Below are 27,765 nucleotides of genomic sequence, written 5' to 3'. Positions count from 1 at the left end.
CTTTTAAAACATCACAAAAGGGCACCATACATACAACTCACAGGCACACTATATGCATGTAAGGTGTTCAGTAACTGTGTTAGGTAACTGAGCACAGTTTTCTGGCCTTTCCTGAGGCACATTTCTGTGTCTCCACCAGGTTCCTCTGAGCACTGAGCTGCTCATATCTCTGCACGGATATCAAGCAGCTGCTGCTGTCCGTCTGCTTCAGTAAACCATACATGCACAGTACTGACAGACAGTGTGGTGTTCGGGCCTCGTACACACACACTGTGGAAATCTGTCCTGTGAAAGACAAACTGCAGGGATTTTAACATGAAGGTGACGGATGAGTTTTCAAACTCGTTTTGAAATGCAGCTTTCTTTAACTATGAAGCTTCTTGAAAACATTCCAGTGCTGCAGATCTTCCTGCTGCTGCATCTCAGCCTGATCAACGGCGTACAGAGAGGTGAGGCGGTGTGCTTTGTGTTAAAGCTGAATTCCTTATATCTTAAAAGAACTTATACCTTATCTTATATCTTATATCTTAAATAAATTCATTTCACAATTGTTGTTCTGTATAACAAAATGTGTATCATTAAAATTCTTTTAATTTACACTATTAAATATATGTAATATGTACTGTGATTATCTCATGATCAGTATGAGAAGGAGCCAGCACAGGGTGTTGAAGTTATGACCCTGCCCGGCATTTGCACCTTAATATAAATCTGCTACTGTGGATATAATAATTTCATGACTGTGAATAACATCTAGTGGAACATAATAGCAACAGGCAATTATAAAATTAGTGAGCTTATATTTGATCCCTTTTACATGTTTACTGAAATGTATTTGCATAACTCACATATTTCTCACCATGCTAAATAAAATAGTTGCGGATCTCAAAGTAATGACAGGATTTTAATCCATTCATTTCTGTTTTTCAGAAATATGTCATATATCTTGGGTTAGTGATGGAAAACTATGAATTCATGCATGTATGTTTATGGTATGGTATTTATGGTATGGAGAGTTTTTAAAGAGTCCCCAAAAAAATAAAGGATTATATAATGAATAAGGATGATCAGAAACTTTAAGCATTTGATCCTTCTTTAAGATTTATTTAGTACAGTTAAAAGGGTCCCTTTTGAGAGCCCTTACTCTAAGGAGCCTCCTATAGATTTTTGACCACTAAGGTACTCAGTAGGCTGTTAATGAACATATGATAACGTCAAAATGATTAAGCATTACATATCAACATTGGAAACATTGTTTTCAAAATGTATGACAGATTATCTTATGAATACTGACTAAACGTTTTTAACAAAGTGCTTTGAAAAGTAACTAGACAGACAAGCCATAAAATGGACACTGATATATTACAGCTGAAGTGCCTCCATTAAAACCGTCACAATGGAAAATAAATCAATGAATGATCTCTCATCACCTTTTTAGCCAAGGATATCTATCTTGGCCATAGTAAAAGATGTGATGATGTGAATGTTGGAGAGAGAGCATTCTCTAAGATCAGTGTTGGTTTATGGGGTGTACTTTGGTTTTTAGTCCAGTTAATTTTCATACAAAACAAATTGCAGATGACTAAAAATTGCAAGAGTCGTTTAAGTCTGGTGCATACGCAGGACCGGAGTGTGTGATGTAAGTATTTGGCTTAGTATTTTCTTCTAAAGTTCAGGAACAGTGTGAGGAAGAGGTGACATATCCGCTTATTCTCCCATCAGGAACTGCCAGGTTGTGTTCCAGATCCAGAATCGAGTCGGAGCCATCAGCCAGTGCTAATATTTCCACGTGAGAAAACTGAGTGTAGAACGAGCAGGGTTTGCACTGTCATGGTGTAAATTACTGAGTCGCTGGCTGAACCTTTCGATGGATTGACTTACATGCTGTGCAGGGACTAGAAGTAGATTAAATAAATTGACCATAAGGAAAGTGAACCTAGAGAGTAATTTAGGTTGGCTAACAAATCAACTGTGGTCGGGTAGGTGGTGTTAGCTACATCTGGATTTTTTAGGGCTACCTATGCGTGGGTCACTTACGCTTTTTATGAAAAAAAAAGATTCATTTTAGAGTCATACTAGTACAAGATGATTCATGATGAAGCTGTATTTGATTCTTGTTAATTCATGATTGACTCATGTTGATTATGCATGGAGTTTTGTTGATTCAAACTGATTCTTGAAGGAATCGTATTTATTATTCATGGAGTCATTTTGATTCCTGTTGACGTCATAATGATTTTACCTTTGATCTGGGCTCAACTCGATTCCTGGTTTGTCATAATAAAATTTCATATTATTTTAATCATATATTTCCATTTCTGTTGGACTCCTGTTGTTTTGCATTTATTCCTTGTCAAATCACATTGATTTTAATTGATTCCTGAGGAAGTTGATACCTGGTTGGGTGAAATTGATTCATGTTTAAGTTTACTCTTGTTTCAGTATACATTGCGAGAATGTATTTCTCTAAAACAGACGTGGATATGACATGACAGGTTGTACCAGGAAACAACTGGCCTGTTCCCTTGTCTTACTTAATGAGTGTCCTCCCTTTGTCTCTATTTTCAATCTAGAAAAACATAGGCTGACTCTGGAAATAGCTTGGACATCACATGCTTGGTGTGATACATTCATTTCATTATAGAATATTCAATTAGCTTATTCCTAATCCCTATTTGTTACTGAAAAGCCTTCCCAGAAGAGTAAAGGCTGTTACCGCAGCATGAAGGGCAACCAACTTTGGAATCAGATGTTCAGCAAGCACATGAAAGTATGATGTCACGTGTCCACATACTTTTGGTCATACTTTTATAGTAGTGTTGGGTTCAACACCATCTTAGGTGAGCCTGAGTTAAGACGAAGACTGTAGCCAATGCTGCCTGAGTCTAAACTGAAACGATACCATAGGGGCGAGACCAAGACGAGATGAAAACACTACACATGGCCGAGTCCATGTCAAGTCTGAACTGTTCAAGTGTTTTAATTTGTTCGTTGTGGTATCTACAATATCTAAGATATGTTGGACATAATGCATTGCAATATTATTTTATAGCTATGATACATAAAACACACATTGTTGGGAGGTGGGTTGTGTTTAGTTAGGGAGCATGCATGAGGTAAATGAGGTTGGCCCATAGAACGTTCTGATACCAAATATGGCTGTGCCAAATATTACGTGTGCTATATTGTTTTGAACATAAGTATTTTGAAACATAGTCACTTGTCTCAGCTGGTGTCAAAAATTAGTCTTCATAGGACGAGACCAAAAAAGTATAGACTTTTACCTGAATTTAAGACAAAGACCAAGACCTCTGATTTGTGGACTTAAGACCGGTCTTAAGTCTGTGAGCACCAAACAAGTTTGGGAAAAGCTGCAAAAAAGAAAGTATAGAACAGTCGCCAGCCCGAGATTAGAGAATGCATCAGGAAACTATATGTCAGCATGCTTAATGGTGCAGGAGTCGCACAGATTAATGAACATCGCTTTCAGCTATTAGTATCTTTGCAACATGTGACGTACCTTCACACTTTCTTACTGCTAAGATAGTATATAGGCTAACTGCTAAAAGAGTTTTTAAAATCACACACACAAAAGAAGGTACCATGTGGCACCCCGTTGTACTCTTTGGTTGTTCTTCTAAGGGAACTTTTCCTGATTTATTTCCTGTTTTCTAATAGAACTGCATTGACCCATGTTGGCGTTTGCTCCAATGGACTGCGATTAGTAAATCAGAAAACTTGCCTAATATTTTAAGAAGCTAGAGGCCATACAAAAATAGCACTTTCTAAGCGCGTAGGACGCAACATATGAATCATGACCATTAGTAAACTCCCTGTTCCTAAAAACAATGCGGTTCCTGTTTAACTTTATTTACTCTGGCTTACAGAAGCCACAGTGACTCTAACAGTATTTTATCCACCTTGTCACTGGAATTATCAACATGTCTTTTCTTTCCACTTGACACCCCCTTTTTGAGGTTATTAGTCTTTAGTGTTGCAAAGATCAGCAGTCAGAATGTAAAATATGCTGTTTTGAAAGTTTCATTTCACAACAGCCAGCATAAGGGTTGTTGCTATTTAAGGTCATATCCCTTGTAAATGTGTCCTCCCTTCATAGCTTGATTGACAAAGAACTGAGCTTGGGCTTCTTCACTGACTGCTTAGGTTTGAGGTCTGAGTGACTCATTTAAGATCTGTTGCTTTTCATGGCCCAGGTTTAGTAAGGCTAAATAAATTGAGAATGCTATTTCTGTAGTTTATGATGCTAATTAATCTCTCTCTCTCTCTCTCTCTCTCTCTCTCTCTCTCTCTCTCTCTCTCTCTCTCTCTCTCTCTCAGCTCCTAAAATCACCACCTTACTTGAGACAGTTGATGCCTTACTGGATCATAACGCTACTTTTATATGTGAGGTGGATTCACACCCTCTAGCAGATATAACCTGGATGCGAAATAATTATCCTATACGGTTAGTAAGCATGCTATAATTTGCCCTCAGTTAACATCTCTTTTTTATAATGTCACCATGTAAAATCTTCTGTTTTTCACAGGCACTATGACTCCCGATACATTATTAGAGAAAATGGCCAGATGTTGATCATTCCCAATGTGAGGGATACAGACAGTGGAGAATACTGTTGCACTGCCGATAATGGGATTGGAGAACCAGCCAAAAGCTGTGGGGCTTTGCAGCTAAAGATGAGTAGGTTGTCTCTTAACTCCAAACGTGAGCTACAGTGTCTTGCATAACCCAATACTATCCTGCTATATGATCTCAGAAAAAAGTCATCACTTTCTGCATAGAGTGCTGGTGTTTATGTCATGTCTCAACTCCCGCTGTTTAGCTAATTTATTTGCTTAGTGTGCACTTAGCAAATAAATAAAAATGAGAATTCTTTAGTAGTGACCAACACTGTCAGCAATGTGTGTGAATGTGTATGAATTCTAGCTCTGGCATTTCCTCAACCTCAGCTATATCACTCGAGGTCATAACTTTTGCAGTTATTCAGTTTGTTCCCTTTTTTTTCTCCATTAAAAAGATTTTTACTGTTTTTTCACTTTAATATACAAGTAGCAATTTCACAATAAAGGTGAAAGTGGCTGTTGGTGTGATTTATCTTGGTTTCATTTATTTCTACAAAAACAAAAACCTTCCATTTTAACAGGGGTGTGTAGACTTTTTAGATCCACTGTCCATGTCTTTAGAACTGATGATAATTAACCACATTTTGTGCATTTGTTAATTCTATGCTAATGAAACCTTGTAAAATATTAGCTTGTTTCCTGTGAGGGGTTAACAAACCTCTTGAATGGTTAAATGCATGTTTAATTAGATTGATTAGATGCTTAAAATTTATTTCTAAAAAATAAAGTTATCATTTTAGAGTTATAAGGGCTAAATGACACCTATTTTCTGGTGAACAGATTAGCCAGCGCCAAAGCTTGGCAAAAACTTCCAATGACCATTTATGTAATTTATGTTTTTTCACAAAACTAATAGTTTTTATAAACCCTGCAATCGTTAAACATTTTAAACATTACATTTATTAATTTTCTTTCAAGTGACTTACAAGTGAGATACGACTACCGTCCTAGTACGGAGCTCAGCTCAGAGCCTTCCTGTTTGCTCCTAGCATGAATTTTTTTTTCTTGAAAAAATTTTGTCCAATAAAAATGAATTGCATATACAAAAAAAATAAAAAAATAAAAAAATGACAAACTGTTACTTTTCAGAGCCCCAGATTAAGAGACATCCAACAAACGTGACATTACTATTAGAGTCCAAGGCAGTGTTGCCATGTGTAACATTAGGATATCCCAAGCCAGAAGTATCCTGGCTTAAAGGTGATGATTTAATAAAGGTAAGTGTTTGTGGGTGTGTCCGTACACATACAAATGAATGAAGTTAAATGATTTGTTTCTTACCTGTTGGCATATCATCTTTGGTCTGACTTTCAGATTGATAGCCGAATATCGATTTTGGACATTGGTGCCTTAAAAATTCACAACATTAGGAAAGAGGATGCCGGACAGTACCGATGTGTGGCTAGGAACAGTTTTGGGATTGCTTATTCAAAACCGGTCACCATTGAAGTACAAGGTAAAATGATGTATAAAATTACTAAAATATATTATATTTATATTAAATATATTATATTTCAGTGTCTGTACAGACACCAATTCAGTAATACTGTACTATAAGGTCTACAAATAAGCACTTATTATTAAACATCTAATGCTGTCTTAATGATGAATTAATACATGCACTAATTCTTAGAAATTCAGGAAACAATAGATTTTATTGAAGCGTATTATAAGAAAAGCTATTAATAACAATAATGGTAATAATTAAGTGTTAAAACATTCCGTTAATTGATATTATGAAGGCGTCTTAGGAAAAGTATAAGTTATGATGAGTTCGGAAACAATGTAATTTAACCCGAATTATAGGTTAGAATGTAGAAATGTTTGGTTATTAAAATGAAATTCTGGATCATAGATTATTTCCAAATATCATCATGCAAGTCATGCAAGCTAAATGTTAAATATTATCATTATTAATGGCTATTCATATACCACTCAGAGCTTGTTGATCTATGTTAATGTATTATTAACTATTTGGATTAAGGATTAATGCATCCATTGTTATTATGCATTAATATACATTATGCTTATTTGTGAAGCGTATATAAATATTTTACTCTCCTCTCCCCTCTCCCACTATACTTTTTAATGACATGTGTGTATTTTCTCAGCTCCTGCTAAAATACTTAAAGTTCCCAAAGAGCGGAAAGTGCAGCTTGGAACTGAAGTGGCCTTGGAGTGCAATGCCACTGGAAACCCTGTTCCTTCTATCACTTGGCTGGAAAATGGAAATACAGTAAGCTTGCTTTCCATTATATCACTCAGTATCTTATTTTCCTAGACTCATTTTTCCATAGCTTTCTCTGTCCTCTCTCACCATTTAATTTTTTTTCCTTCTGAGCCTGCTTGGCTTCATCATCTTTGTTCAAGCTCTGGAGAACAAACTAATTGCAATTTAATTGCAGTCATTTAACCAGGGTTTTGAACAAAGTACAGCAAGCTCCAGCAGACTGCCTGACTTTTATTTCCCAACTGTAATGTCCACATTCAGGCCAACAGGAGGCCTTGTGGGTCTTGCATTCCCGAGACAATATGAGCATTAACACCATTCCAGTTATATTTATGACTTAAAGACACTATTGTGGGATCACTGATGAAAACAGAACGGCTGATAAAAACAATACAATAAAAACAAAGATCATTAGAGAGACCTTTGGGAATAAAGTATATTAGATCAGAACATGATCGCATTTGTGATTTCTCATTAGTGCCAAATGATGGTAGAGCCGGTAACACTTTCGGAATAAAGACACTTTCTGGAACGTAATTGGATTTGAACCGGACGATGCTTTTGGGAAATTTGTGTTTGGTGTATTAAGATCAACTCAACTATTGCACAAGATGAAGCAAAGCACAGTAGCTCAGAAGAGGAAAAAGTGTGTAAGATAGTGGGGTGTAATTTGGACTTAATCTCCAAATATGGAGACACTAACTGATCAAGCATGTCGGTAGTCAGGTTTACATAGCCGTAGTCAACATATCCATTGACTAGATGGAGTGGTGGAAAAACAAGAGAAATATGTGAGTATAAGACAAAAGAAAACAGGCTAAGTGCACTTGGTTAGTTAGAAAGATTTATCAATAGATGAAGCCTGTTGTAGCATCAAGCTAGCACTTTCGTATTGCTTTTATAGTTAAGCAGAGATGCGTGCTAAGAACTATCTTTTGCTGGCTTTTGCATGATCCTTTATGCACACATTTACTCAAGTGTTCCATGCTTAGGTTTAAGGGTTTTAACATAGCGTAATATCATAGTGTTTGTGATAAAGAAGAAAGCCAGTAAAGGGGAACAAATCCCACCAATGTTCTCTTGGACAGTAAATATAAACAAACATAAAACAAAATGTCGGTATAAAACCTCCTGGCAGAGACAAGCAGACAAGTAGACACTTCATCTAACACTTAACACCCTACAATGTGAATGTGGAAATAAGCTTCCACATCACAAAAGCACAGCGATGCTACAATATGATACCTGAATTTATTATTTTGTATTAAAAGCACATAATATTTTTTGTGCTGCTTGATATATATTTCCATATTATAGTTTTAGCAACAGAGCTGTAAATGTAATTTGGAGCCTGTGTATGGCTTTTGTGAGGAATTTATTTGCTCTTTGCTTTTGTTTAACTGAACTAATTACCTGCTCTAACGAAACAGCCTAAAAACCTAAGAAAAAAAATCTAAATAACCTTTTTTTAAAATCCTGGACTGTTAAAAAAATAAATAAAATGGTTCACACTAGTGTTCACAGGATATGAGCTAACACCTCTGACATTCCCTTTGGTACCCTGGATTCCTAATTCAGTCCTAGTCTATTTATATTTCACGTTCTGCAGGATATTCTCTGGGGCATTAAGATTAAGAGTGCCTTGGTGTTGGAGAGGACTTGTGAGGACTGCTGTTGAAGTAGTTTGTATTTTTCCTTGTATCAAGTGCTACTTGTAGATCAAGTTGATTGAGAATATGATGACATGAGTTACAGGTCTCCTATCAGGCCGTTATGCTGTAAATGACTTTTTCGCTCTTGATAAGGAGCTGTGCAGACGGGTTGTTTAAAGATGGGGGTATAGTCTAGAGGTTTAATGTCAGTGTGCTCTCTTGGCATCGCTGTCCGCTGCAGTCTTATGTTACCAAACATGACCTCGTCCTTCCTTTATTTACGACTGGAGTTCTCATCATTTTTATCTGCCTTCCTTTCCCACAGTAAAATAGAACAGCAATTTTTGAATCCACTGACGAATACATTCATCAAAGTGAAGCGTATAATCTGAGCCTTGTTTTGTGTATTATTAAAGGCTTGTTATCAGCCAGATTTTAGGACTACAGCAATAAATGCTTTAGCTTGGGTTTGCTATTTCAGCTGGCCCTCGACGGACACAGAGCTTGTTTTTAATCCTTTCTTGATTATGAATTTAACGACGCAATTATTTTGTAGTATATGTCGTATCTTTGTACTTAAAAAAATGAACAAATAAGTAAGTCTAATTATGTCAATTTTCCTATTTTGATACTAATTGAGATTTACTTGTTCAATTCGAAATTGTTCAACAAAGGATGCAGAACAGATTTATCCTTATTCTACGAACAGCATAATAAATACTTAGAAACGTTGAAAATACTACAATCATTTTAGAATTACTCTGTAGTTTAAACCATATAGTAAGAGAAGGTGTTTTGCCCTTTGAAGTGTCAACAGAATGCATGTGGTATTATAGCATGAATGTTTAAAATTACCCCATGTACACATGATAAATCATTAATTCTCATAGCCGGATAAAGTGCTTCTAAAAGCAGCTCTGTGACGAGCAAGTTTCAAATATAAAACTATGAGTAAACCTCAAAACTGTCACACCAGCTAACAATGTTCTCACAAGGTCAGCAGATTTATTTGGCCAAATGACTGTGGCTATGTTGTAATCGATTTAAGGTGTGATAATGCAAGTATTTATTGCACTTTGTCCAGAGAAGGTGACTGTAATATTATCATTGTTATTAGTAGTAGTAGAAGGTGGAGTTGTTGAAATCATTTATGTAGTGGACAGAGCCTCTGAGATGACATAATAATGTATAGCCAAAAATGTCTCGTTTTATTTTGTGTTTGTCTTATTATTTTGTGACCAGGAGATATGATAGTCACGGCCATGAACTGTGGAACATGTTGTGGAACGTCATATTTAATACATGGCCTCCAGTTATTTGGTAGGAACTAGGGAACAATTCTATTTGGTTTGTGAATTCATTGAAGGTGATATGAGCTGATTTTATTTCCAACAATGTGTGATATTATTGGTAATCTCCATGATCTTAGTTTCCACCATAGTCTGATTCTAGCACATTATAGACTACTTTTATAGAATACTTTATATTATATGCCCAAATGTTTGTGGCCACTTGACCATCACATGAATGTGTCCTTTCCATAAACTGTCAGCACAATCATATCTGATGCTTTTGTATGTCTGTCTCTGGCTTGTACTGTATTTGCCTTGCACTACTGTTTGCACATTATGTCAATAGGTTAATTTTCTTTTCACTTGTTTGTTGTTTCATTTCATCTGTGTACTGCATCAGCTATATGGTGGAAATGACTAAATATCCCCTTGAATATTGACTAGACTGACCAGCCTGTGTTCATTTAATTTATGGTAATTAGTACAGATATAATTTTGGTCCGGGGGCACGGTGGCTTAGTGGTTAGCACGTTCGCCTAACACCTCCAGGGTTGGGGGTTCGATTCCCGCCTCCGCCTTGTGTGTGTGGAGTTTGCATGTTCTCCCAGTGCTTCGGGGGTTTCCGGGTACTCCGGTTTCCTCCCCCGGTCCAAAGACATGCATGGTAGGTTGATTGGCATCTCTGGAAAATTGTCCGTAGTGTGTGATTGCGCGAGTGAATGAGAGTGTGTGTGTGTGCCCTGCGATGGGTTGGCACTCCATCCAGGGTGTATCCTGCCTTGATGCCCAATGACGCCTGAGATAGGCACAGGCTCCCCGTGACCCGAGGTAGTTTGGATAAGCGGTAGATAATGAATGAATGAATGAATGAATAATATTGGTCCTGAATAGAAAAAGCATTATTCTTTCTTTCTTTCTTTCTTTCTTTCTTTCTTTCTTTCTATAGATTGTAGGGGCATCTGTGGATGAGACGCTGGTTGGGGAGGTGATAGTCTCCATCCTGCGTGTGGTGGTAAATAAACCGGCTCTTTACACATGCCAGGCCACTAATCAACACAGCGGAGGAGCTAATACTGTCAAATCTACTGCCAAGATCACTGTCTCAGGTGGGCTTATTCCAAACACAGCACAAAACCCAACACAGACTTGCAGTCACATTCCACTCTTAACAAATCTAGTCATAATTGTGGACTTTTTGTTGTTTTTGCCTCAGTTCGTAATTATTTGAGGTATAGGCGTGTGGTCTGGGTCTGTGGTCATCCTAATTTTTGTGCTCTGACTCGCTTTGATGTTTTCTCATTTTGCTGTAGGCATTTTAACTAATTTGCTGATTTATGTAATTTTTTTTTAAATCATCAGCTGTGTGTTTGTGTGTGTGTGTGTGTGTGTGTGTGTGTGTTTATTTACTGAGGGGTGTTATTTCAGTCAGGCCTTATTTGTTAGCATAGCTGTTCTTCCCCTCACCCCTGATATATTCATGATGCTAACTCGACATGTAGTGAAGACACAGTATTTTACAAAAACTGCAATCTGTAGAACTGTCAGGGATTACTGAGATTTATTATGTTGTGTTTCTGAGCTGAACAGAACTACTTTGCTTTATCAAGAGCAAGAAAAAAAAATCAATATTCTTTTTTGTCCTCTCTATTTTTTGGAGTTGACCATGCTGTCCTTCTGAAGTATCTGAAAACACAGAATGTTCTTTTAGCACCCCTATTAACCCATCCAGACCATCACAGTTCACACCTGTTCTTTCCTCCAGGCCACACACACACATTCACACTCATTTTCTGGGCCAAGCACATCACCAGCATGGTCTGCATTACAGAGTGGCTGCATTATTCTTTGTCATACCCAAAAAAATGCTTAACTCTTTTTTTCTTCTTCGACTTTGTCCTGATGCTGGTTTCTGGATCCTGCAATTTTCCCATAGATTGGAGGTAAGAATCTTTACACATTAAAAACACAATGGTTGCATTAGTTACAGTTTTATGTGCTGGAGCTGAGTTATCTAATAATCTGAATTTAATTTATTCAGCATTGGAACATTGGACATTGGCCTTTTACTCTATATACAGTACCTTGCAGAATTTGAGTGAATATCTATTAACCCTCACTACTTCACTTTACTCCCCCTAAAGCTTTTGTTGGATCCTCTTATAATCCACAGGAGTTAGTGTTGGATCTGGCCATAATTTTGATCTATGGTCCTGATAAGGAAACAATACATTCTTTCTAGTGTAGAAAGAATGAAGGAAAAACAAAACCCCTTTGAGTTTCCTCTTCATGAAGCCTGGCAGCTGGATAATGTATTTCATTTAAGTGGCTGGTTTGCTACCAGAAAAAGTGGAGCATATGGGCTGGATAATGGTTGATGTATATAAGCATACACATAAGGAGCCTGTAATGTATTATGCTAAACCACCCGTACCACATGTTCTAAATTAAATGTGAACCAAAGTGAATGCTCCGTCAGATTTAACACTACATGGCTCATATTTGACATCTGGGCATGATTAGAGGAATGTTAAATTGAGTGAAATAGCCATGTGCCTTGGGCTTTTTACTTGAATGTGCGGAGTATAACGCTGGATAAAATGGTCATGCTTTGTTCATTGTTTATGTCAGATTATGTTTTTACAGACTCATGCAAGTTAAGGTTCTTAACTTGGTCTATCTATCTATCTACTGTATCTATCTATCTATCTATCTATCTATCTATCTATCTATCTATCTATCTATCTATCTATCTATCTATATATCTATATATCTATCTATCTATCTGTTCCATATTGGTAATATTGTTTTTTCATATATAGAAAACAATGGTAAAATGTATAAAATATTCTAAGCAGAATTTTTTCCAATGTTTAAATCTGATTGGTCAAAAGTTGTTGCATACTTTTCTATTACAGCAGCTGTGACAATAGTGTTAGCTATAATCATAGGTTTATATTAACAAACTAAATTGTTTCTATTTCAATTTACACAGGACACGACTTTAGAGATATGTTGGATTATCCAGATTAATAAAAATAAATAAATAAATAAAATCATATTTTTTGCATGGTGAAGAGATTCACCATCTTTATTTATCATGTTTGAAAGAAGTCTCCAGGGTGAGTGTTTTGAAATGGTCAGAGTTAAAGTGGTGTGAGAGGAATAAAACATCTGAGCAGTTCTAGAAAAAAGAAATCCAGCCCTAAGAGTGCTCCTGTGAAGACATACTCAACTCAATCTTGTGCTTGGTTCTGTTTTGTTAAACAGTGCTACATTCATGTACATCATGTCCTCCACTTTCCTCAGGCTGTACAAAGGTAGTGCTGGTTACTGCAGTATGTACCGGGGTGAAGTGTGCCGTGGGCTGTTGCGACGGTCAGCACTTGTCTTCTTTAATTCTTCTCTGCCGGAGCCAGAGCAGGCTCAGGAGTTCCTGGCTCATGGAGGCTGGGCTGAACTGGAGGGAACAAGCCCGCTGTGCCAGCCTGCAGCTCGCTCACTGCTCTGCCATGCTGCCTTCCTGGACTGCAGCCCAACAGGACTTGGTCCCACACCCAAACCTGTCTGCAGGTACACAGCTGAATTCCACAGATTTTCAGCAAATCTGGAAAAACTACAAAACTCTTACAAAGCTGAAACTCCCATGATACACCTTCTCCCATATTCTGGGCTTAAAATTCTCTATACAGAGACACCGCACTTAAGCCCACTGTCAGTTGTTATACAACCTTGGGCATATTTTTAGAACATTTTTAGAAAATGTTAAGCTTTCTTTAAGAAAAAACAGAGTTTTTCTGGTTAACAACCAACAATTTAATGATGGATAGGTCTTTCATATGAACCTGTTGAGAGATGGAGGTAGCAGAGATGAGGATGTTGAGATTCTCTTTAGGAGTGACAGGGATGGACAGGATTAGGGACGAGTACATCAGAGAGACAGCTCAGGTTGGCTGTTTTGGGGACAAGGTCAGAGAGGATAGATTGAGATGGTTTGGACATGTACAGAGGAGGGAGATGGTTATATTTGTAGAAGGATGTTGGAGATGAAGCTGCCAGGTATGAGGTCAAGAGAAAGGCAAAATAGGAGCACTGCCACTACCCCAGCACTGACAAACTGCCACAGTTGGGCCCTTGAGCAAGGCCCTTAACCCTCTGCTCCAGGGCTGCTGTATCATGGCTGACAATGTGCTCTGACCCCAACCTCCAAAGTTGGGATATGTGAAAAAATAATTTCACTGTGCTGTAATTTATGTGAAAAAAAATAAAGGCTTCTTTTTCTTCTAGTAGCTAAATGTGTCCCATGACTAGAAAAGAACTAAATATAAAGTATATAAAATATATAGATATAAATCAATGTAAAGAGGATCCAATAGAGCAACTGAGCTAAGCTAGTGAGTTGAGGAACAGTGTAATCTATAAATTGTGAGGATTTACCAAGGCACATCAAGACTCTAATATTAAAATTACACTTACAGTATATTTACCCCCGATCAGTGTGAGCTCCTTTATATCAGTTGTCATGAATATCTTATATAGGTGACATTGCCTCCTTATTTAAGCAATACCAGTGCTAGAAAAGTAAGCTTTTTCTCACATTGCTTCTATGAAATATGGATGTTATCCTTTAACTGCCTCATAGGGAACACTGTCAGGCTGTGAAGGAGCTCTACTGTTATAAGGAATGGCACTCGATGGAGCAGAGGAATCACAGAGGAATCATTTCTCCAAGCCTGAGTCTCACTTTGCCAGACTGTGAAACTTTGCCCAGCCAGCATGCAGCTCCAGCATCATGCACTGCTGTAGCATTTGTAGGTAAGAAACTTTGAAGTTGAAAGTTTTGTTGAAGTTTGGCAAAAAAAATATTGAATATTAGGACATCAGAGGAATTATATTTTACACAAATCACAAATTCGGACCATTGCCAACAAGAAATGCAGACTGTAGCTTCCCATATGCATTAGCTCCATGTGAAGCAACACACTATGATTATGATGAAAGCCAAGGACTAATCTTGATGGCTTTATTGCTCAGTTCTGGCTCAGTTATTCTGTACCACTTTTTCCTAAATGTGTTATCTTGCATTTTTTGAAGCCTAAATGTGACTGAACACAGCAGAATTCTATTCTAAAATTGATCATAGCACAGCATAATTGCTGACAAACACCTAAATATCATCAATCATCATTACATGTTGTGGTATGTGCTGAGTATCTACAATTTGTTTTTCTTTTTTTCCTACAGAAATGAAGAAAGACCAAATCACAAGTATGTGTGGTATTTCTATTCGATGCACTATAAGGGCAAAAGTTTGTGGACATCTGAACCTTACACCAATTTCTGAACATCCCATTCCTGATTTAGTCCTCCTATAATAACCTCTACTCATACAGGAAGGATTAGGATAGACAGATAGATAGATAGATAGACAGACAGACAGACAGACAGACAGACAGACAGACAGACAGATAGACAGACAGACAGACAGACAGATAGATAGATAGATAGATAGATAGATAGATAGATAGATAGATAGATAGATATTTTAGAATATGGTTGTAGGACTTTGTGATTATTCAGATACAGGAGCATTAGTGAGATCAGGCACTGATGTTGGGAGGTCTGGAGTTCAGTTCGGTGTGTTAAGGTCAGGTTTTCCACAAGAAACCTGAGTTCTTCTACACCAAACTTGGCAAATCATGCCTTCATAAGAGCTCACGTTGTGCACAGGAGAGTTATTTTATTGTGTTATTGTGAGGTTTGGGCCTCTTAGTTCCAGAAAAGAAAAATTGTAATGCTACAGTATACAAAGACATTCTATACAATTGTGTGCTTTGTTTAGGAAAGAACCACATATGAGTGTGATGGTAAGATTTCTACATACTTTTGGCCTTATAGTGTATGTACGTTTTCCTATTCTAGTAGATTCAAACTTGAGTGAATAAAAATAAAATGCCTAATATTATTCATTAGAGTATTAAAGCAGAATGAACATGCAGATTTACAGTGTTTTCTTTTTCTCAAACAGCAACGTGCTACAATGATAGAGGAAGGTTTTATCAAGGCAATCACAATGTCACAGCATCTGGTATTCCTTGCCAGCGATGGGACCAGCAGGTATTTATTTATTTGCTTTTACTTTAATTAAGTCTACTGGGATCTGGGACGCAAGATAATCGTTATCATAATTGTCTGAGCTCATTCAGGGTCATTAGGGACAGTGTATGAGCAAAGATGTTCAACACACATGCAAACACACACACACACACACACACACACACACACACACACCACTTGTCTTATTATCTTTGCATGAAGCCTCCACTAACATTTATTTATTAATTAATAAATTATACATATGCATACATAAAACCAATCAGCCATACCATTAAAACCACAGAGAGGTGAAGTAAATAACAATGATTACTAGCAGCTACTAGCTATCTAAATATGGGCTAATGCTATCCACAGTAAAAAGCAGTACAGCAAATGATAACTTTACTTACTGGTCTGATATCAACATTTTCTGATATTGTTAAATAGATTTTTGTATGCTGTGTCAGTCTGAGGGTCACACACACAGTGTTGCATTACCTCCTTTGCCTTGTAGAGCCAAACCATATCTAATAGCATAGCATAACCAGGGTAGAGGGATTGAAGGAAAATGCAGCAGCTGTACTTTCTTTCTATGAGAGCATATTATGTTTAATGTCCAACCATTTTGCTGCTTCAAAATGGAAGATCTAGGTTGATGTTGATATTCCTCGCATGAGAAATTAGACGTTTTCTGTTCAATGAATTATAAATAAAACAATGATACATTTGTTAGACTGAGCTACACTGAGCTATATGGCTCAGTTGTCTACAAAAGTCATAGTGTTTCGGTTATATGTACTATAGAACTTATTTAACTTGATGTTCACCTTGACCTTTTGATATTTTTGCACAGGAGGTGAATTGTTTCCATGTAGTGATTTATCATTCCACAACACTGGTTAGAGCCACAGTTCCAGTCATTTAAAGGCCATGAAATTAACCATAGAACATCTATGAACTGAACCACAGTGAAACTGAAATTAAGGATGATGAAGTGAGGAAGTGGCAAATATTTCCCACATTTAATGACCCCCTTACTATTCTCTGGTTATTTTATCAAAAAGGTCCAGTTCCTTAGGAAAAACACTTCACCAAAAGTTAATTTAAACCATGTGGTCTGAGGGGATGTGGTAGTCTAGTAGTTATGATGTTGGACTACTAATTGGAAGATTGGGAGTTTCAATCCCAGGTCCACCAAGCTGCCACTACTGGGCCCATGAGAAAGACCCCTAAAAGTAGCTTTATATAAGGGTGTCTGACAAATTCTGTAAATGTAAACCACAAAACATAAATCTGCAAAAGTGAACGTTAACAATAAACAACACAACAAACATAATTTCACTTAAATTTTCACCAGAGCATGATTCTTACTCCTTTTGTTAGGATCCTCACCCTCACAGGCTGTCTGTGGACGTCATACCAGAGCTGAAGAATGCTGAGAACTACTGCCGCAATCCTGGGGGGGAGAGTGACCGGCCGTGGTGCTACTCCACCAACCCCAGTATACGCTGGGAATACTGCCTTGTGCCCAAATGTACAGAAGGTACCATGGTGTTATTATCACTGCTTATCACTACAGAGATATTATCTTCATTCCCTTATTCGGTTCTTCAGTGTACTCTTAATATGTTTTTAGAAGCCTGTTTTCTGAGATATTAAGTAAAACTGTCATCCACTGTCTTCTGCCAGGCCTCAGATTGTCCCAAATTTATCTTAAAGCCAATATATTCATACTAAAGAATGAGTTAATTTGACTGTTGTTGCCACTATGTCATGTTTTTTATTTACTGCTGTACAACCGAACGCTACTTGATTAACACTGAACATTCAAAAAGCCTATTTAAAGCTATTTAAACCTTATGAAAGTAAAATAACTGTATATGTTGAACTGTTTTACATATACAAAATGTAGATGCCAGTGTGGAGAAAATGCACCACCAGGGGCACCATAAAATGGAGTCTTTAAATAAACAAACAAACAAACAAACAACCAAATAAATAAATAAATAGAAAAATGCAAAATAATGGCCCAGCTACATGAGAAATTTGTTGAGGTCAAAATGTCTATTCATTTATCCTTTAGTCCTTTTGGAGGATAAAATGTGTCACAATTAATTTTTTTATTTTTTTAAACATCTGTTTTTTTTCTCAGTAGTTACCAGTGTGAAAATGCCACTTGCTCCAAAAATGGGCCCATCAAACCCCATGCCTGCTACTGTGTCTACTGGCTACTACATGAGTGTTATCATATTCATCATGGCTGGATTTGCAGGTGTAGCTTTCTTCACTATCATTCTGCTTATGTGTCTCAAGAGGAGAAAAAGGTGGAAGCGTCGAAAAAGGTGAGCATACGTTTCACATTTTATGGAAATATTTCGGTACAGCTACGCTGATGTCCCATACCATCAAACCTGTTGAGGTTATAGTCCTTCTATGACCATGACAGGAACATGTGTTTGGAACATGGCAGAAATTCTAGGGAAATGCTTACTATTTTTGTATATAGATTTAACCTCCTTGATTTTTATCTTAAGAGCTGCCCTTAGCACTGGATGTCCTTTGTTTCTTTAGACAAAGGGGAGTGAAACATGTATTGACTTCAAATATGATTCTGAAAAACAACAACAGGAAGAACAATATCAATCATCAACATCATCATTGATGGAATTGCATTTATTTGCATTTATTATTTATTTGCGTCTTTCTTATATCTTATATCTAAATACTGATAAACACTGAACAAACACTGAACCACTCCTCATGTGAACTGAGTTCAGGATTTTTCTTGACCTCTCATTGTGCGATCCGTTGTGCATTCTCAGCAGGGCCATGGAGGCGCCAACTCTCACCGCTCTTCCCTCTGAGCTGCTGTTAGACAGACTGCACCCGAACCCCATGTACCAGCGCCTTCCTCTTCTGCTCAACTCCAAACTTCTGGCGCTTGAGTACCCGCGTAACAACATCGAATATGTGCGTGACATCGGAGAAGGGGCCTTCGGACGAGTGTTTCAAGCAAGGTGAGAAGGAAAGCTATGCCAAGCTGTGTCTAATGGTACAATCACTAAAAAAAAAAACATTCTGATTATATGTCAGGTTCTTCACTGTATTGATTTTTAATACACATATCTAAACAGCTAAAATTCTAGCCCTTGTGTAGGAAAAATGTTAAATAATTCACTTTTAATCCCAAATTGTCTTGTACAAATCTAGCATGATAAATAACCTTTCATGTCAAAAGTTGTCCTGTGTGGACATGACACATACACACACACGCAGTACATCAACTGCTGTTTGCATAATCTGTGGCCATGTAATCTTCTTGCAATAGGAAGGCATGCGGTAGGTTCGTGTAGACTCCTGGGAACAGCAGTGTGGGGTGTCAAACTCATAGAGCTCACTCCTGAAATAGATACAGCGATGAGGCTATCATCAGGCATCATATGGGCACTGATGTGAAACTTCCCTGCAGACTTTATCGTGCCAGTAGGCAATGCTTAGAGCACTATTTATAGAGGCTCTGCTGGTATTTACCTTCTCCAGGAACATTCTGGAGACTGAAGCACAGGAAGTGCACTTTTAATGGTATGCTAAGTCCGCGCCTGAATGGCTGCCATTATGACCCAGCAGCAGAGAAAAAGGGCTTCTGTGTTTCTCTCTTACTCTGATTACTCTGACTGAACTTGTGTTCTTCTATATCATGGCCATGTGTAATTGGTTTAAGTAGAGCGCACTGTCAAACTATGAGACAAAAAGTGCCTGCTGTTTATCATGGAGCTGAAGCTGTGTTTAACATTATGGTTCACAGTGTGTATGCTATCCCTCAGTGAAGGTCTGCGTGTAGTCTAAGCTAAATGTTTTCAGACTGAAAGCGTGCTGTAGCGCAGGCTTTTGGCCTATGTAGTAATTCATGCTTTGTTGTGAGAAGGACGTTTATGGGTCAAACATCTATTTGCACCGATTCTCATTTCTGTGCCTCATTATTAGGCAAATAAATAATCACATACACTAACCTCTAACTTTACTCTTCTGCTGATGGTGTTACAGCTAATTTTGTGACAATTTTCTTTGTGACAAAAATCTTTTATATTTAATTAACAAATGATCAATGCTAAAAAAAAGTTCTGTTTCTCGCCTGTCCTTAAGCCAGCAAATCAGTCCCTAGCTTAAGTTTTTTGTATGTTTGTGTTTGTTTCTTTGTTTTTATTTGTATTTCATTGCATCATTTGGAAAACAAATCATAATTTGGATCAAAACAAAATGGTCTTTTCTAATAGTTATTCCTTTAATTGGTGTTTTGATGATGGTACTGGAGTTCCATTGTCTAATACTTCTGCCCACAATCTGACAAGCAGCAATAAATTTACAAATTTAGCTCTAAATTTGACAACAATTTACTACGATTTCCAATAAAATACTGTAAAATTGTATATAACAAAAATTGGAAACATGTTCTCATTAAAATATTGTAATATTGGATATTGTATTAAAATAACACATAATGCTGGATATTCGCTCATATAGACGCTTTAAAAATGCAGCTCAAAACTGATGTAGCTGATGATCTAAAGGCTAAGGACCCAAAGATAGCAGTTTGGTCGTTCTTAGATTTGAACACATAACCTTATCTGCAAACGCTGTCTGCTATGGTGCACATCATAGCAGGGCATCATGAGAATTCATGAGCGCAAATCTGAAAGACATTTTTGACCTGTTCTTGTTTGGTGATTGTCATGTAGAGCTCCAGGGTTGTTACCACATGAAGCATTCACTATGGTGGCAGTAAAGATGCTAAAGGAGGAGGCCTCAGCTGACATGCAGAACGACTTCCAGAGAGAGGCAGCTCTCATGGCCGAGTTTGATCACCCCAACATTGTCCGGCTGCTGGGTATGTGTGCTAACTCTGTAATTATCTATGAAACACAAATGAACTATGTTATTCTAACAAAACTAATAAATCATGTTTGATTTATAGCGTACTTATTCTATTTGCCATGAATTATTTGTTAAATTTGGTAAAGTATAAAGTATTATTTTTGGATGTGAATTTTTGCTTTCTTAAGCATACAGTTGCCAAAGCGATATTTGTTTAAAATGACCTTGTAGTGTTTTATGTCCTTGTCACAATGATATGACAATAGAAAAACAGGCTGTTCAGTTTGGTGCTTTCTTCAACCCCTGCTGGCTTCCAAATGTGTTATATTCCATGCATCATAGCAATAGCATGAGAGTCACAAGGATACTGTTACAAGATTCAACTTCAGAACTGTATTTAATTATTTTTTTTCCTCTAGGTGTGTGTGCTGTAGGGAAGCCCATGTGTCTAATGTTTGAGTACATGGCACATGGAGACCTAAATGAGTACCTGCGGCGACGTTCTCCAGTCCAGCAGCGCACTCTGAGCCAGGGAAGTCTGATGTGGCCCAGTTCCCAGTCCTCGGAGCCTGATCCGTGTCCACTCAGCTGCCTGGATCAGCTTTCAGTATCCAAGCAGGTGGCAGCAGGAATGGCTTACCTGTCTGAGCGCAAATTTGTGCACCGGGACTTAGCCACAAGGAACTGCCTTGTAGGTGAGAACCTAGTGGTGAAGATTGCAGACTTTGGCCTGTCGCGGAACATCTACGCAGCCGACTACTACAAAGCGAGTGAGAATGACGCCATTCCTATCCGCTGGATGCCACCCGAGTCAATCTTCTATAACCGCTACACCACTGAGTCAGATGTCTGGGCTTATGGAGTGGTGCTCTGGGAGATCTTTTCACATGGTATGCAGCCCTACTATGGAATGGCCCATGAGGAGGTGATATACTATGTCAGGGATGGCCATGTGCTTCTATGCCCAGAACAGTGTCCTTTGGAGCTCTATAACCTGATGCGTTTGTGCTGGAGCACCCACCCGAGCGACCGGCCAAGCTTTGCTAGCATTCACCGCATCCTGGAGAGGATGAATAACCAGATGCTTCACTCTAACATGAACTGAGGCAATAAACAAATCTACAGCAAGAAAGCTAAGAAACAATCATTGACAAACAAAGGTATCCACAGATTTATCTCCTCTGAAGTTTTGTGTACTGATAAGGTACAAACTCTGCCTAACAGTCAAGTGAAATCAAAAGTCGAATACTAAGGAGACACTACGTAGGGTCCAAATGTTTGAGTCCACTATCAATAACTGTTATGAAAAATAAATACAATTTCATCAAACATTTCTTTTCTTCTGATAATTCTACATGGTGACACAGTAGGCAGAGTTGCCACCTCACAGGTCCAGCATCCCCAAATCAGGGTTGTCCAATCTTATCTAGAAAGGTTAATTGAGGGTGCAGGTTTTCATTCCAACTAAGCATGATGTTGCATGATGAAATAATTTTTGCTTCAACAGAATTTAAATCTTTATCATTTTCTCTATCCGAGCTTTTCTTTGGGTTTTATGTATTAGGTATATACTACTAGAGATTAGAGACTACAGTATTTAACACCAGACAGTCTGTAAAGCAGCATTCAAAGCAAACATACTTTGAACATTAAATTAAATTGACCTACATATAACACAAATTGACAAACACAATGTTTTTTCTGAATAGTGCCCTGTAATATAACATGTTTCTACTTTCATTACTGACATACAAACCTTTTTTCTGTAACATTGAATTAAATCTGTGAACTCGTTATAGGAAATATAAAATGACTTAATGCTGCACAAGTCACAAAATAAAAATCTATGATAATATAATCTGTACTAAATAATGGCATAAGACATTTCACTTGGTAGTGGACTCAAGTTTTTGGACTCCACTGTAGGTCATTGTGAGACACTTGGAATTTGTACAGGAAGTGGTGCAATACCAACGTCTGGACATTATACTTGTCAACTGGTCATAGCTGAAACAATCCTGTGTCTAAAGAGTGAATGATGAAGACAACTTTTTTACCTTTTTGATATTGTTTATGTTTTTCTTTGTGCATTCTGCCATTACTGAGTTCCTGCAAACCGTATTTATTGATTCTATGTAAAGGTATGAAAGGTTAAGTGGAGCACAACAGGATATTTGATGATGTTGCAGTATTGCTTGAATAGAATAGAATATTCCAAAATGGCACATTATCACTTTACTAATGTTTGTGTTTGATCCATTTTTACAACTAACAGCCTTTGATTTAGTTTTATTAGCTAATCCTCAACACTAAGTTGTTGTGCCAACTTTGGTTTTTCACAGAACCCATGAATTCACTTGAATACTGGATTCTTTGTGTAGAAATTGATACCATGTGTAACAGATTGCGTTCAGTGTGAAATGGATGGCTGTCTAGTCAGATGGTTGTACAGGCTTCCCATTTCATCCCAAAGACTCTTGACTCTGAAGGCATTTAACACAATACAAATGATCATCTTCCTGGAACTATTCAGTTCTAGTATCATTCTGGAAGTATCCATCCAATTGTTCAATGAACCGGATCAGCGTCGATGTTTAGCTCCACCGTGCATTGCAGACATTGTTTAATGCGTATCAGGGGCCCATATAATGTTTGGAAAACATTCCCACACACCATCATGCCAGTGACATATCAATTCAACAGGAGTAATCATCATCCAAAAAAAACTTGGAATCGTCCAACCAGGCAACCCAGTCCTTATCAATCCAGATTTGATGCATCTGTTCTCATTGTAGATGTACACTCTTGTTCTGCCCCTGACAACACTGACACCTACCATGTTTTTTTGGCTGCTCTAGTGCATTTGAGACCAGAGAGTCTAGTACATCATGCCTTCTAGGATGGCATTCTGTACAGCAGTGACGATTTTCCATGGGATTTGCCAGATTGTGGCTCTATTTGTACAACATTCTGTTCTGACTCCTCTACTCAGATCCAAAAGAGGTTTTCATCTACAGTTTATTTTTGTCTTACCCTATTAATGCATGAAAACCAACAGCCAACTATTGCAACAATCACATTATTTATACCAAGCACGGCAGTCACAAGACATATGACCTGGAACTGTATGAAAGGTACAAATTGTGTGAAGGGGTGATGTAGATCACCTTGTGACACTGTTACAAATAGTATTGCTTTTCTTTTAATAATATGTTACATAATAAATTTACATGTTCAAGCTGTATAAACCAACCATTTTGGTATAAAATAAACGCAGAATTAAAATCAGTGAAATACAAACGATGTGCATAATGCATTTTTATACAGTTTTGATTCACCAGGTTCATTTATCACACATTAGGTTTAGAAATATTTTATTTAGTTGCTAGGTAATTAGTGCCTTACCTTAAAACCTGTATGTGTAACAAACCCATACTGTATAACTCACGCTCTCATAAATATATGATACTGTACTGGATAAAATGTACCTTTTCTTGACACTGGGGTGATCAATGGTGCATCTTTTGTACCTTTACCGTAAACATGTATGTTTCACCTGGATATATTGATATAGTGTACCTTTAAAATGATTTCCGATAGACAAATAGATTAAGTAAAGATTTAATGGTAAACTACATAGTAAAAGATATATACTAGATAAAACAGCCTCACTCAAAAGACAAGGAAAGGTACAGAAAGTACTTTTTCTTAATGAAACTATACCTCAGTATCTAATGCAGACTTTAACCCACAAAAAAGTGCAGGTGTGTCATTAATGTGCTTGAATGTAAAAAAAAAAAAGTGTGTGTTTTATACGTAATCCATGTTATACAGTATATAAGAAGGAATGAACTAAATCAACACTAGCACTAGCTGCTTCTCTGAGTGACAGGTAGGGGGCAGCACTGCATTAGCAGATTTGCTGAGGTTTTTCTAACACCCACTGAGTGATAAAATAGATTGTTTTTTTTTTGTTTTGTTTTTTTTGATTTTGGAATATGAATTTCATAGCTTTGTGTGTGTATGTGTGATAACTAGTATGGTTATGTAATTTTTGTACAGCTAAAATGTTAGGTCAGTTTGAAAACAGCAACTCGGAAGCAATGGCAGAAAAAGCAATTGGTCTGTACCTCAAGCGGCTTCAGAAAAAGCATGAGCAGCATCCAAAGTGCGCCAACTTTTCCCGCCAAGAACTTTTGGTTCTGACAGAAAGTGAGAGGGGTGAAAGCAGGACTTTATGGACATTGTTCAAACCTTCAACTTTCACTGACCTGCATGACGTTACATTTTTTAAAAAAGTTATAACCTGCATGTTCAGAAAGAGTTTAAAACAAAAGAGGAAATGGGAGTTTTTCTCTACAGCAGTGTAGGGAGGCAACTGTGACCTAAAAAACTTCCTACAGTAAATTCATCTAATACTAATATGAATCATAGTTAGGTTTGTGCAGTCAGCTGTTGAGAACAGAGAGCAGTAGGCTGTTTTTAACCCTCCTTAAATTTGTTGTCTTTATTCATATAAACCAAGACTTGAGTCACATATAAACATTCTGACTTGATATAAATACGGACCAAGCTCCAGTCTTTCTTAATGATAACCATTTGCTCAGTGTTTAGTGTTGTAATCCGTCTGTTATCTGTAATTGACAACAAAACCAACAAGCAGAAGTGTGACATCTTCATAGTCAGTCATAGTTACTGTTATTATCATTTCCATCTGAATATTAGTTCTTGTTTAAATGATGCAAAAACACACAGCTGGTTCCTTGTTTCGCATGATTCAGATAAGATTATAAATACTTCAGATGATCTTTAAAAGAGAAATGCACGAGAAATATCTGAACACATTTGCCTACCAATATTTCTATATTCAAATGTGATTTTTTTTATTTGAACTTCTTTTACAGACAAGTTGGTTCATTGTGACTCCTCACCAACCTCAACGTTATAGCGCCATTGGGAATTTACGGTGACTCAGCTATTCCGTCCAGCTTTCTCGCCTCATCGTCTGTAAGTGGCTTCGTAACGTTTAACATCAATATTTCTATCAACGGCATCATACGCAAAATCTTGTCGATCGCTAAATAGCTGAGTTTCAACCCATAACTCAACCCAAAATAATTACATGGCCAATTGAGGTGCTTAGGTCCATTACACAGATTGTGCACCAAGCGAAAAAACTTCCTTTCAAAGTCAGAGTTCATTCATTCATCTTCTACCGCTTATCCGAACTACCTCGGGTCACGGGGAGCCTGTGCCTATCTCAGGCGTCATTGGGCATCAAGGCAGGATACACCCTGGACGGAGTGCCATCCCATTGCAGGACACACACACACACACACACACACACTCATTCACTCACGCAATCACACACTAGCGACAATTTTTCCAGAGATGCCAATCAACCTACCATGCATGTCTTTGGACCGGGGGAGGAAACCGGAGTACCCGGAGGAAACCCCCGAGGCACGGGGAGAACATGCAAACTCCACACACACAAGGTGGAGGCGGGAATCGAACCCCCAACCCTGGAGGTGTGAGGCGAACGTGCTAACCACTAAGCCACCTTGCCCCCCAAAGCCAGAGTTAAACCTTGTAATACAAAGTCCCTGGAAATGACAGGAAGTATGGCTATCTCTTAGAAACACTCAAAGAATTCCATGTTCAGTATCAAATATTACTCAAGAGCAACACAAACACGGAGGAATGCCGGATCCAGCTGCTCCGATTTAGGGACTTGACATTTTCCACCAGCAAGTTGTCCTCAGATACTCAGTGGCTCTATATTTCACATACCATGAATTTTCTCCATAATGTGTGGTATGTTTCCTATAGCGAATCCACGAACACAACCAGAGGGTTTCCCCGTCTTTTTCTGTGAGAGAATGTTGGAAAGTGGTTGTGCTCAAAATGGTGTAATATCCCTCTCACTCAGCACTCACTGTCTGCTCTGCTTTGGACAAAGGAACTTCCTGTCAGTCTGGAGGAAAACTGGAAAACTAAACTGTTTTATTGCCATTGGCAGTCTAGTGAAGGACAAAATGGACATGTGGCCTAAATGTGTCACCTACAGGCTATGGAATGAACTAGCATTTAACAGCAGTACATTTTTGATATCTGATATTTCTATCTGTTTTGGTTCAGTATACACGAGTATACATTTACACATTCTGTCTTCATTTTCCAGGAAAAAAGATGCTAATATACAGCAATATATTAAGCAAAGTATATATAAGAACATTTTAGTGTCTAAATTTAACTAAAGCAGGAAAGCGTCAGTTTTTTTTTTCTTTTAAACAAGCACCTGATGGTTATGATAAAAAAAAAAATAACAGGATATATGTTTGACTCTTTCGTAAAGTATCTGTGCTAATCAGTGCCTTTTTTAGTCACTTACTATTACCATAAAAGGTGTTTTCTTGGTATTAGATTTCAGACTTTTAGCCTTTTCCTTTTTCAGCTAAAAAAGTTTTATTCTTGGCTGAAGTTGGACATTTCTGAACATTTTTAGCTGAAGGTTTTTGGTTAACGGATGCTAACTATTTTTAGGTAAGAAATATATAACCATGCTAGATTTTATTTCACATAACTTTAAAAATAACTTTCCAGGTACCTTTCTGAGTAATTAAGGGCAGTACATTGAGAACAGCATGGAGATATTACTAATGTTTAGACGGCTTGAAGGACAAAGGCTTTCTGTGGGGCCAGTTAATATTGCAGATTCAAAATATGGTAATTGTCAATCATTCCAGCTTCATGTGTTGATTGCTTTATTTACCATTTTACTGAAATAAACGAGACTGTTCTGCTCTTTGGCCATATTTTGTGATAACCCATAGCAGCATACACTGTTATTCATTTCAGAGCTCTTACGGGTCTTAAAGGTCTGAATTTCAGCCTGTGATGTTCTCCAAGTCTGGAAAAGACACAACTCAACATTGAAAGTTGACGATATTTCCAATAATAAATAATAAAAAATAATTATAAA

General features: G+C 37.6%; 1 protein-coding gene across 1 annotated transcript; it reads left to right on the top strand.

Annotated features, from left to right (window-relative positions):
• Positions 1-185: 185 nt before the first annotated feature.
• On the top strand, positions 186-24,051 carry musk (muscle, skeletal, receptor tyrosine kinase). The gene is made up of 17 exons (XM_060896567.1): positions 186-449; positions 4,339-4,465; positions 4,548-4,699; positions 5,731-5,858; positions 5,956-6,097; positions 6,753-6,877; positions 10,762-10,921; positions 11,749-11,755; positions 13,122-13,385; positions 14,455-14,627; positions 15,057-15,080; positions 15,841-15,929; positions 17,292-17,451; positions 18,061-18,250; positions 18,731-18,925; positions 20,645-20,793; positions 21,200-24,051. Exons 1-17 carry the CDS (start codon positions 329-331, stop codon positions 21,883-21,885), a joined length of 2,892 nt encoding a protein of 963 aa, XP_060752550.1. The 5' UTR covers positions 186-328; the 3' UTR covers positions 21,886-24,051.
• Positions 24,052-27,765: the final 3,714 nt, after the last annotated feature.

This window comes from Tachysurus vachellii, chromosome 20 (assembly GCF_030014155.1).
Source record: "Tachysurus vachellii isolate PV-2020 chromosome 20, HZAU_Pvac_v1, whole genome shotgun sequence".
Taxonomy (NCBI): domain Eukaryota; kingdom Metazoa; phylum Chordata; class Actinopteri; order Siluriformes; family Bagridae; genus Tachysurus; species Tachysurus vachellii.
Note: the sequence above shows the minus strand (reverse complement) of the source record. Positions and strands in the feature narration are given on the sequence as shown.

Excerpts from the sequence above, each read along its gene's own strand:
- musk (XM_060896567.1), top strand. The coding sequence starts at position 329 with ATGAGTTTTCAAACTCGTTTTGAAATGCAGCTTTCTTTAACTATGAAG. Across the intron at positions 4,466-4,547 it reads CGAAATAATTATCCTATACG|GCACTATGACTCCCGATACA; the intron begins GTTAGTAAGCAT and ends TGTTTTTCACAG. Across the intron at positions 18,251-18,730 it reads AGGTGGAAGCGTCGAAAAAG|CAGGGCCATGGAGGCGCCAA; the intron begins GTGAGCATACGT and ends GTGCATTCTCAG.